We start from the raw sequence: 12,028 nt of genomic DNA, 5'->3' as shown, positions 1-12,028 counted from the left end.
CGCAGTGCTACCACCCCTTCCCATTCACTCAGTTTACAGAAAGGGGGGAAAAATACAAAAAAAATATTAACTGTGGCTCCTCTCAGCTCCTAATTATTAGTCTGCACCGGTGCAGAGATGAGTAAAGACCTGTCGGCGCCGACTTCAGAGCGCCAACATGATGGAGCGGATGCAAGCTCCCCGCCCCGACTTCTTTTGATCGCCACCTCTAAGAAAACCAGCATAAAAAATGTAATCGCTTTATTTTAAAAAGGCTCCTTCCCCCATCCCTTTTTCGGTTATTAATTGCCTGTCCTGTTATCTACCCGTGCCTTTTCAAGGGGTGGATGTTTTATTTCGAGCTCGTGAGGATGAAAAATAAAAGAGGAGCAGGCTTTTGAATGGAAAGCTTTGGGATTAGATTGATAAAGCTCCAGGGGAAAAGGGGCTGAGGAGGTTTGGTGGTTTTTTGTGTTTTGTTTTTTTTTTTTTTTTATTGTTTTTTTTTTTTTTTTGTCCTCCTGAAGCAGAAAATAAAGCCAGCAAAAGCGGCAATCCTATAGGAAAGCCTCACCCTGCAGCCCCTCAGGATGGCGTGCACCGAAAGCCGGAGGAACTGCAAGATCCCTGGGGGTGCAACGCCTTGGAGTTAATCCTCCTGCGAGCTCCTGACCCCCCCGCCCCCATTAAACATCCTGCAACACGGCGATGTGCAAGCCTGCATGCATGTATGCAAATCAGGGAGCCCCCCATTGGCTGCTCCGCGTGCATAGATTTACATAACTCAGCGCTGCCCGGATGCTGCAGCCCTGCACCGCCACCTCCGACCCGCAGCAGCAATTAGCGGTAATTAAGGAAGGAGAAAGGAAGCCGACCTGGGGTCCTGCATCCCCCCCAGCTCTGGCTGCCCTTTCACTCGCTGGCTGCCTGTGTCGGAGCACAGCTGATGCTCCCGAGAGCAAAAATAGCCATTTTTTGGGTGCGTCAGGGCTAAAAATACCACGGATCAGCTCAGGAAGGGTATTTTCAACAGTGGCTTCCACACACGCTGCAGGTACCAAGCACGCTGCTCGACGGGATACGGCTCAACCGAGAGCATGCTTCAGAGGCAAAAATACCAAAATCCCCGAGCCCTTATTCCTGCAGAGTGCGTAAAGCCCTCCTGGTTCCTCCGAGGAACCCCGCTTCCTCCGGGGGCTCCCTCGGGTGTTATCGCCACTCTGCCCGATGGGGGCTCCACGTGGGATATCAGTGAGCACAAAAATCACATTTTTCCTCCCCATATGTCCCCGCCAGTCTCCTCACCCCATGGCAAACAGCACCGAGATGTTTACCCAGACCCCATAAGTGCAGCACCAGCCAGCAGCCGAGCATCCCCTTTGGGATGTTCTGGATGCACGAGCCCACCTAGCGAGGGGTTTTCTGTCCCCACCTCTGTCCCTATCACACGGTGCCAGGCATCCCAAGGAAGGCACGGGCTGCAGGTGAGCGGAGAGGCTCATGTGGGGCAGACACAGCCAGCCCCGTGCACGCTCACTGCACCCCACACCCTTGTGCTCTGCCCTCAGACCCCACAGGATCCTCCTGTGGCAATGCAAGACCCAGGGAATAATTCTTCCTGAGGGACAGAGCTGTCCCCAAAGCCCTCACCCTGCCCTTTTCCCTGCCCCAAATCAGCAGTCCCATGACCAAATGGGAAGCCAAAACCCACAGAACTCTGCATCCCAGTGCCACCCCCATGGTCCCACTGCAGGGACCAGCTCTGCACACCCACACCGTGGATGCTGCAGCTTTCCAAGGGGGCAGCCCTTGGCTTTGCCCCAAAACAAGGATGCTCACCGCTTTCACACCCCCTTCTCCTCTCTGCACCTGATTTATTTATTTTTACAAGCTGCACTCTTCAAGCCAAAGCTTCCCCCGCAAGCAGCAGGTTTCAGGCAGAATTTTGGACCGATCCCCACAGCCCCTTCCCCATCCCCAACCCCAATCTGTCCCTGCCTGACCCCGCTTCCCAAGGCCAGCGGGACCCACGGATGCCCAGCACGGGATCATTTTTCCCCGTAGGACCATCAATCACCTCCCTGCCACACTCCACCAGCTCCTCGAGCCACGGGGGCACCGCTGGGCTCTTACTTAATATTAAATTAATCCTGCTCCGAGCCCGAGCGCGACGCCTCGGCTGCTAATAAAATCCTGCTGCCAGCGCGCGGCTTCGCAGCAGAGAAAAATCCAATACGGGCTTGTTAACACGATAAAGCCGGGGTTTAATATAGGGTTGCTGCTCGCTGTATTCAGTACAGTAACTCCCGTGGCCCGTGAGCTTTTCCAGGGGTTTTTCCAACACGTGTGGAGCTGCCCAAAGGGTCCCCGTTACCAAACCCCGTCGCGGTTCCAACACTCAGCCAGCGACCTGCTTCCTCCCTCCCTCCTTCCCCAGCCCCCATGCCCACAGAGAATTGGCCTGGGAAATTAGCTGTCTCTAATTAACAACTCAATAAATAGAGATTGATGGAAAAGGTTAATACCGTGCCTTATTCCTGCTTTATTAATACTAATCTCGGCTCCTCCAAATCGACCACCGGCGCACTCTCAAAGAAATTACATGATGTTTTAAAGAGGCAGCGACTTGCCTGCTAATTATATTTCCAGTCCCTGTCCCTGTCCCTGGCTTTGCTCGGAGCTAAGACAGACACAGGGAGCTGAGAGCTCGGCACCACTTTCACCCACGGGCCCCCAGCCCCTTGGCTACCAAGGGACCCGGTCCCAAAACCCCAAAGCGTGGGGCTTGATGCTGCTGAGCGCTCTGTTTCCCTCCCCGTTGGGTTTTACACCCGGACAGGGGTAAAACCCACAGCTTTTTGTTGGCAGCCCCATCCCTTCTTCCCTCTTAGGATGGGCTGGGGGACAAAAACGCTGCCTGGGGACAAAACCTGGGACCTGCCAAAAAATCAGGGCCATCGGGACCTGGCTCGTGCCATCCACTGGATGATGCAGCAGGGGGTTCTGAAGGCTCACGCGCATTTCCCAGGGGGGAATTCCCTCAGCAGACAGGGATTATTGGAGAGATTATCGGAATATTGGAGAGATTTGGTGAAGATGCCAAAGGGAAGAGAGCAGGAGGAGAGGCGGGAGCTGGATTTGGGGAGCGCAGTGGGGGGGCTGTGCAGACCGGGTTCATCCCCCCGGGATGCCTTACGAAATGATGAACCGGAGGGGTGGGAGCAGCTGCGGAGGGGGGCCTGGGGGGCTCCAAACCCCCCCGGGACAGACGGATGGACGGACAGACACATCCCACCTGCACCCTGCCTGCAGCCGGCTGCCAGCCCCGAGGATGCTCAGCGCCTCCCGCGGAGCTCTGCTGCCACCGCCCGGGCACCCGCCGGCCTCGCACCCCGGCTGGCTGCTGCTGTTGGGGGGGGGGGGCAGCGCTCAAACCCTCCCCAAACCCCTCCAAAAATTAAAAAAAATAATAATAAAATAAAATAACCCTGCTTGGAGCAGGGGCGCTGCGGAGAGCCTGGGGGGGTCTCAGCCTCCCTCTCCAGCAGCCCCCACGAGGATGCGGGTGATGCCCGCTGCTGGCGCACAGATTTGGGGGCACAAACGGGGGATCCCGGCCCTATTTAGGATCACAAACCCGAGCGGTGCCCCCAGGACACGAGCGCGGGGTGTAGAGCCGACTCACCGGACTTGTGGACGCTGCGCAGGCAGGACAGGGAGGCGTTGAGGCGGGCGCACTCCTCGCTGTTGGCCCCAAATTTCTCCACGGTCTCACAGACCTGGTCGTCGGTCATCTCCAGCAGCTCCTCCAGGCTCAGCTGCCCGGGGGCTATTTCCTGCCAGGAGTGAGGGGAAAAAAAAAAAAAAAAAAAAAAAAAATGGGGAAAAAAAAAACGTCCTGGGGCATCTGTTGATAAGTCAGCGCCTTGGGCGCACAGGGAAGAAGCCAGACCCTGCTCCTGGGGATTTGGAGTTTCCCTCTGTCCTATATGCACGGGAGATGCTACAGCCTGAGCCTCAGGATGGTCTCAGGCATGTCCAGACCCCGCTCAGCACCAGGACATTGGGGTTTGCCACCAAATTCTGCCCCATCAGCCCCAGCTTCCTCTGAGCGCATCGGGGTGCCAGCCTCCAGCTGCACCCATAGCCTGCAGGGCCCCCGGGCATGGCCAAAACTTTTTTGGGGGACCTGGTGGGTGCATCCTTCACGAGAAGCAGCAGGGAGATGTCCCCAGCTTCAAGGGACAGCCACGGGGAGACCCAGCCAGCACCTCCCTCGCAGCACCTTCCCATGCAGAGAAGGAATTTGGTCCCCCTGCCTCCCCACCCCGTTCTCTACCACCAACCCCAACCTGCTACAGGGGTCCCGTGGCCCAAAAAATATTGCTCCAAGACATTTTCCACCCTGGGAAACGCTGCCCTCTTGCCAAACTTCACTCGAGGATCCCACAGCAAGACTCCCAGCCATGCACTCTGTGCCCGTGCCTCACCTCCATCACCTCCTTGCGGATGTCGACGATGCGGAACCAGTGCAGGAGCTGGGGGAAGCCTTCCAGCTTGGCATTGCGCTCCTGCAACGCCACCTTCCTCTTGCAGGAGAGCTGCCGGCTGAAGTACTTGACCAGCTTGCTCTGGAAGAGGAGGGGAAAGCCCCGTGGAAGCTTTTTTTCTCCCCCTCCCCAAGCTGGGTCTCCAAGGGGGCCGTTTCCCACCTTTCCCAGCTCCTTTTTCCCCAACCCTGCATGTCTCCGCTCTGCAGGCTGCCAGCCCTCACCCCTGGAGACCCCATTGCAGGGGGCGAGGGGACAGGAGGGACAGGGACGTCCCTTCTCCCACACTGCCCACCCACCACCCAAAGGACGCGCTCCCCTCCGCCGTACCCAACCCTGGCGCAGAGACCACCCAAAGCACCCCACATTTGGAGCATCGCTGGGTCTGAGCATTCACTCCCTGTTCCTACAAACACCCAGCCCCATCAGCCCCTTTCTCCCGCCCCATTGCACACCCCACAGCCACCGGGACCCCTTTGCCCGGCCGAACATCCCCACAGCTCTCCCAGGACAGGGACGAAGCCACCGCCGTGTGCGCGAGCGCAGGCTGACAGCTCCCGAAATAAAGCCTCTGAGCGACTGGCCTGGTTTCTCGGAGATGTGGAGCAGAGCCCTGCTCGCTGGAAACCTGCTGGGATTTCCCCCTCCTGCTCTCCAGCTGGGAGATTCCCCGCCGCAAGCAGCGCTAGATGGTGCTGTGCCCCTGCCCAGCGCCCGCAAACGCGGCCTCGCCACCCCAAAAATAGATGAGCTGAGAGCAAAACATCGCAACGGCCTGGAACAGAGGGAGCTCCGGCCCTGGGGAGGGATTCACGGCAACAGCTGGGGGGAAAAAGCAAAATTCGGGACCCTGCAGGGACCCAGCCATCGCCCTCCTTCCCCAGCCCGCTGTGCCAGGGGCTCCTCCCCTGGGCGCACCGAGTGCCAAAGCCCAAGGGGTCTGACAGCCCCCAAAATGAGGCTTCATCACCAAAAATTAACGTCTGAAGCAAAGCCACTGAAAGGTAACCAAGAGTCATAGGGAAAGCTGTACAGAGTCCTGCCAGGGCTCAGCATTGCCCTGAGGAGCTGGAGCCATCACCTTTGGGTCCCCCGGGGTGGCTTTTTAACAAAACTGCTCTCCTAGCAGGGAGCACGAAGGGTTTGGGGAGCACCCTGCCCCTTTTTCCCCTCCCTCAGTGGGGCTCAAGCAGTCTGGGGGCACAGAGGCACACCCCAAAGCCGCCCTGAGCCTACAGGAGGGCTCAAAGGCACACGGGGAAAGGCTGGGGGTGAGGCTCCCACATAAAACAGCATAAAGCTACAGCTCTCCTGCAGGCACGCTTTTATTTCAAGCTCCGGGTAGGGGAAATTAGCACCACCTGCCCCTTGAGAGAGAGCAGAGGCACCTTCGTTAGCGCAAACGAGGGCGCAGGTGGTACCCCGTGCCCCAGGCACATGCAGATGCTGCAGGAGCATCCCATGGGGATTTCCACATGGGCAAACAAGCTCAGCACACCTCCGTGCCGCATCCCAGGTGTCCAAAAGCGCTTCTCGTGTTGGCGAGTTGGGATGGGAAGGGAAGTGGCTGGAAGGGACAGCACGCCACGCTCGCCTCTCGCTCCCGGTGCCACCAAGCCACAGCTCGGCCATCCCCGCGCCCTGCCAGGCAGGGAGGTGCTAAACGGATCCTGCCTTGCAATCCTGGTGCTGTGTGGCCCCCTCCAGCCTTCCTGTGCCTCGTTTTGCCCATCTGTGGAAGGGGAAGCTGGGCGAGGAGGGCATCTGGGGACAAGTGTTGGGGTGCTGCTAGCCACGGGGTGCGAGCCCCAGGTGGTGCTTGCTGTTGGGGGACACCAGAGCCTGTAATGCCCCGTGAGCACCTGGTAGATGGGAAAATACGGGTGTATATACGGTGCTTGCATGGAGCTGTATCTATCCACGCGCATTTTATTTGTGTGCATTTTATATACACGTGCGTACCTGCGTGGGGGCTGTACGTGCCTGCTGGCCGCCTCTCCTGCTGCAGCAGGACCCAAAAGCAGGGCTGGCAGCAGCGGTGTCCCCACTCATGTCACTCCCTTGGGACCCTGGGTGACAGCAGCCAGGCTGCGACCACCTCTGCTGCTCGCAGAGCCTCCCTGAGCTGCACTGGGGACTTCCAGCCCTTTTGGGGTTTCCCCTACGGCATCACCCCAAAACATGAGGAGCGAAGGCACCCAGCGGGTGCTAGCACCCAGAGGGAGGGCGGCTCAGCATCGGGGACAGAGGTGGCCCTGGCCCCGCCTGGGGGCTGGGAAAGGTGGCAGAAAATCCACCTGCGGGAGCACGAGGTCAATGTCAATCCCCTCCCTGTGGGGTCTGGCCGTGCCAAACATCACCATGCCTGTGGAGCGCACGCGTTTTGGACACACGCAGGGCTCGGCGGGGAAAATGCTTCCAAATTCAGAGGCTCTGGGACGAGGCAGCCCCAGCCCGATGGGAGAAGGATCCCACGGGATAGGAACTGGGACCCTCGCTGTCCTGGTGCCTGGCAGCGGGCAGCAGACACTGTCCCAAACTGAATGGCTCCTCCCTGATTCCCCCAAGGGCTTGTTACTGCAGACGTGCCGGGGAACACCTCGCCACCCGGGTGTTTGCCAAGAGCTTTCCCTCTCCAGGCTCTTTGGAGCCCTGCTAGGTTTGCACGCCACCTCGGGCTCTGCGCCTCATTTATTTCCAGCACTGCTAAACGCTCCCTGGGGCTCTCCCATGAATAAACCCGAGCTGCCCCGAGTTCCCACCAACAAACCCCCGAGCACTGCATGGAGCTGAGCCCTGCTCCAGCTCGGTGCACTGGGGTTTAATTAACGGCAAAAGGGGTCTTGGCATCTCTTGCTCCGAGATGGGACACATCGGGCTTCAAACGCTCTGAGCACCAGCAGGATTTCTGCCCCCAGCACCCAGCCACTTTGTGGTCACTTGAGCAAAACTTCCCTGTGAAGCCAAACACTTGTTCTTCTTCTCCCCTGGTTTATTTTTGCCCTCTCTCCTTTGCTGTTGGCTCAAATCGTTGAACGCCCAAGCTTCGCCCACCCCGCAGCATCCCCTCTCCACGGGGACGATGCTCTCCCCCACTCAAACACCACGGCGGGGCATTAAACCCAAACACAACGATTTGCATCAATCAGCACCAGGGCCAGACCCTTTCAGGCAGATCCCACGAGCTCCAGCTCACGCCATGGCCCTGCAGCACCCCAAAACCCAAATATAAGGGTGCAAAGCCAGAGTGCCAAGCTCGGGAAGGGGAACAGAGCCGCTCACTCCCAGCCAGCGCTCCCTGCTCTGATGCTGCTCGGACCCAGGTGTGCACAGTGCAGCGTTGGGCAGCGTTTTGGTTGCAGCCACTGCCTTGGTTTTGGCTGGAGCCTGTCCCAGGGTGCAGGCAGGACCTAAAAACCTCCTGGCACCGAGCGCTGCCACCGAGCCCAGGCCACGGGCACCGGTACCCATCCAGGAGGGACGCTGCATCCCAGGGAGTTACCAGCTCCCCGCGCAACCACGGCGCAGGGAAGATGGGCACTCACGTGTACCCCAAAATTATTTAAAATAAATGAGTAGAAGCACCGATCTGAATGCTCCAAAACCAGGATTTGGCAAAAAATACGGCGGTGGCTTCGCCCCTGCGTTGTTGCAGCTGGGTTGGAAGGGAAGCAGCGCCGAGTGGTGCCTCCGCACCTGCGTCACGTCCTTGGGACGCGGCGGTGGCGGCGGCTCAGGGCCACGCTCGTCTCCTGCTTACGCTGGTGGAAACCCAGGACAATGTGGCCGGGGTCCCTGGGGTCCCCAGAGCCAGGCTGGACCCACGCCAACGTGCCCAAACTGGGAACCTGGCCCCGGATCCACCCGTTGTCGCTGCCCTCCTGGAAATTGCCTGATTTCTGTGCAAGGGGTAGAAGAACCGAGCCCAGGACAGGGCGATGAAGGGAATGAGGTGCTGGGGTTCCTGGGGCTCCTGTCCCTTGGTGCAGGGTGGTGCTGGGCAGACACCTCCCTGCCAGTGCCCAGAATTTAGGGGGCAGCTCCCAGGGTTTTCCCCCGGCCACCTCCGAACCTGTGTTGTCCACGCACAGGAGGTGGGGACGCAGCATCCCTGCAGGGGATGGCTTCGCCATGCTCTTCATCTCCATCATCTTCATCCGTCCCGTCCGCAAGAGGCAGGTGGGAACTCGTGAGTGGTGCCAACCCACACGTGGAGCAGGAGGAACACTGGGCACTCACCGGGCCTCCGAGCGGGACCACGTGGGTGCAACCATGCAGGATGAAATCCCGCTGTCCTGCATCACCTGGTGAATCCAAATCCTCCTGCATGCCCCAAAACTGCTGCTTGCTGTCCCCAGGAGGCAGCTGGGGACACTGCCTGGCTTGGAGAGGTCCGGGAGCGCAGCGCATCCCGCCCCATGGCGCACATATGGGACACGGAGCCCACCGGGGAGGCACACAGGGGGGATCCCCCTGCTGCAGAGCACCCCAGGAAGCTGCAGCACCCCATGGGAGGAGGTGGCACCACAGCCCCGGCCACCGCGGTGCCTGGCCCCGCGCCCTCAGAGCTGCTCAGCGGCCGCGATATTTCGGTTCTGCACCGGGATGGAAAGCAACAGCCAAAAAAAAAAAAAAAAAAACAAGCGAAATTCCCCCGGCCGCAGCCTCCCTGCTTCCCCAGCTCTGAAAATCAGCAGCTGTAGTAAATAAATCCCCTCCTCTGCTCCCAGGGGCTGCACCTGCACAGGGGGAGGCCTTGGGGCTGCGCAGGATCCGGCCCCAAGGCCTGTGTGTGGGGTACAGAGAGCCGGGATGCTTCCAGCCTGCAGAAACCCCTTTCAAACCCCTCTCACCGCAGAGAGGGATGGGGTCCCCCCGATGCAGATTCTGGGACCCCTCCGGCCCACGGGGCCACCGGAGCCGTGCAGGATTTCCCCCTGGGTGCCTCCGGGGGAGGCCAGAGGCTGCGGCAGAGGAGCCGGGGGCGAGGATGCTGGTGAGGATGGAGGATGCTGGAGAGGATGCTGGTGGGGATGGGGGATACTGGTGGGGATGCTGGTGAGGATGCTGGCCTCCCGCAGCCAGGGGCAGGCTGCGGGTGAGCAGGGGGCTGCTGCTCGCCGGGATGGAGGCGGTTTTTGGGGGAAAAAAGGGGATCCGGGGGAGGTGCCGAGGCCAGGCCGGGGGGGATGCGGGAGGCAGGGCTGCGGGCCGGGAGGCTGCAGGGCGCTGCGGCCGGGCCGGGGGCTGCTGGAAGGAGCTCGGAGGGGGCCGGGGGATGCCGGGGAGATGCGGGGAGGGGGGATGCGGAGGCCGGGGGCCGCTCCCGGCGAGCAGCGCTCGGCTCCCACCGGTCCCACCTCGGGCCACCTGCAGAGCGCGCAGCCTCACTCGGCCGCTCCGCACCAAAAAAAAAAAAGGCTCCGCACCCAAAAGGCTCCGCACCCAAAGGCTCCGCACCCCACCGCAGCGCCGCGGGGGAGCCCCGCTGCGATGCCCGGGGGTGGTGGTGCGGGGATGGAGGGGGGGGGACAGAGAACGGGGAGGAAAAACAGAGCAGGGGAAGGACCGGGGGCTTGGTGCTGCTGGTGCAGGGTGTGTGTGTGTGTGGGGGGGGGGATGCTCGCCGGGCCCCTACCTCCAGGGTGCGGATCTCCTTCTGCGTGAGGTCGTTGGAGGCGGCGCACTTGGTGCGGAGCCCCTCCAGGTTGGAGATGCTGATGTCGATCATGTTCTGGACGAGCTCGCACTGCTGCAGCGCCTTCTGCAAACTCAGCTGCTGCTGCTCCTCGCTCCTCGTCATGTTTTCCTCATCCATCGCTCGCCGCGCCCCCCACCCACCCCCCCCCCCCGACCCCACCCCACCCCTCCGCGCCGATGCTCGGCCCCCCCCCCCCCGTCCCCCGGCCCCCTCCCTCTTCCCCGGCCCCCGCCCCCCCCACCCCCCCCCGCCCCACAGCTCAGCCCCGCTCCGCCGCCCGCAGCATCGCGGCCCCGCGGCGCGCACCCCCCCCCGCCCCCCCCCCACCCCCACCCCCAAACCCCGAAGCCCTGAGCGCGGCCCCGCGGCGCGCCCCCCCCCCCCCCCGAAGCCCCGAGCGCGGCCCCGCGGCGCCCACCGAGCCCTCAGCGCGCCGCCGCGGCCGCCTCCCCCCGGGCGCGGCGGGGCGGGGGCGGGGGCGGCGCGCTCCCGGCACCGCGGGGCCGCGCTCGCTGCGCGCCGCTCCGCGCGCGACCCCCCCCCACCCCCCCCCCCGCAACCCCCCCCACCCCCACCCACCCCCCCCCCTCTCCGCACACGCGCGCCCCCGCGCACGGATGCGCGCGGAGACGCGCGCACCGCACCGGCACCGCGGAGCTGCGGGGAAATCTGGGGAGGGGGCGCGCGGTTGGGGGGAGTGGGGGGAAATGGGGGGGTAATGGGGGGGTAATGGGGGCTGTGGTGGAATGGGGGGCACAGGGAAATGGGGGGGAATGGGGGGGAATGGGGGCTGTGATGGAATGGGGGGCATGGGGAAATGGGGGGACAATGGGGGGAAATGGGGGGGAAATGGGGGCTGTGGTGCAATGGGGGGCATGGGGAAATGGGGGGAAATTGGAGGAAAATGGGGGCTGTGATGGAATGGGGGGGCATGGGGAAATGGGGGGGAATGGGGGCGAAATGGGGGGGAATGGGGGGAGAAATGGGGGCTGTGGTGGAATGGGGGGGCACGGGGAAAGGGGGGGGCAATGGGGGGGCAGTGGGGGCTGTGGTGCAATGGGGGGCATGGGGAAATGGGGGGGTAATCGGGGGAAATGGGGGCGAAATGGGGGCTGTGATGCAATGGGGAACACGGGGAAATAGGGGGCAATGGGGGGGTAATGGTGCAATGGGGGGGCATGGGGAAATGGGGGGGGCAATGGGGGGGAAATGGGGGCTGTGGTGCAATGGGGGGCACAGGGAGGGTAATGGTGCAATGGGGAGCATGGGGAAAAGGGGCATGGGGAAATGGGGGGGCAGTGGGAGAGGCAATGGGGGGCTATGGTGCAAGAGGGGGGGGCATGGGGTAATGGGAGAGCAAGGGGGGGCTGTGGTGTAAAGGGGGGGCATGGGGCAATGGGGGGCTATGGTGCAATGGGGAGCACGGGGCTGTGGGGGCATGGGGCACTGGGGGGCTACAGGGGGTTATGGTGCAATGGGGGGGCATGGGGTAATGGGGGGGCACGGTGCAACGGGGGCTGCAGTGCCATGGGGGGCCGTGGGGCAAGAGGGGGCTGTGTTGCATAGGGAGGGGGGCATATTCTAAAGGAGGGGGTCATGGTGCAATGAGGGGGGCATAGCCTAAGGGTGGGCTGTAATGTAAAGGGGGGGGCACAGTCTAAAGGGGGGGCACAGTGCAATTGGGGGCTATGGTGCCATGGGGGCACAGGTGCACTGGGAGCTCCTCCCATACTGGGGGCCCTAATACAATGAGGGGGGTCCTACTGCAATGGGGGGGTCCTGCTGCAACAAGGGGGGA

At 61.9% G+C, this 12,028-nt stretch overlaps 1 protein-coding gene across 3 annotated transcripts in view; it reads right to left on the bottom strand.

Annotated features, from left to right (window-relative positions):
- The window catches only part of LOC116495986 (kinase suppressor of Ras 2), a 55,411-nt gene extending 45,064 nt beyond the window's left edge, over positions 1 to 10,347 (bottom strand). For all 3 annotated transcript variants that reach the window (XM_032198773.1, XM_032198775.1, XM_032198774.1), the window contains exons 1-3: positions 10,168 to 10,347; positions 4,470 to 4,610; positions 3,665 to 3,815 (exon numbers count right to left, since the gene is read on the bottom strand). In XM_032198773.1, the coding sequence (XP_032054664.1) occupies positions 3,665 to 3,815; positions 4,470 to 4,610; positions 10,168 to 10,347 (472 nt within the window). The remainder of the gene's footprint in view (positions 1 to 3,664; positions 3,816 to 4,469; positions 4,611 to 10,167) is intronic.
- Positions 10,348 to 12,028: the final 1,681 nt, after the last annotated feature.

The sequence above is a fragment of the Aythya fuligula genome, chromosome 17, assembly GCF_009819795.1.
Source record: "Aythya fuligula isolate bAytFul2 chromosome 17, bAytFul2.pri, whole genome shotgun sequence".
In the NCBI taxonomy this organism is placed as follows: domain Eukaryota; kingdom Metazoa; phylum Chordata; class Aves; order Anseriformes; family Anatidae; genus Aythya; species Aythya fuligula.
Note: the sequence above shows the minus strand (reverse complement) of the source record. Positions and strands in the feature narration are given on the sequence as shown.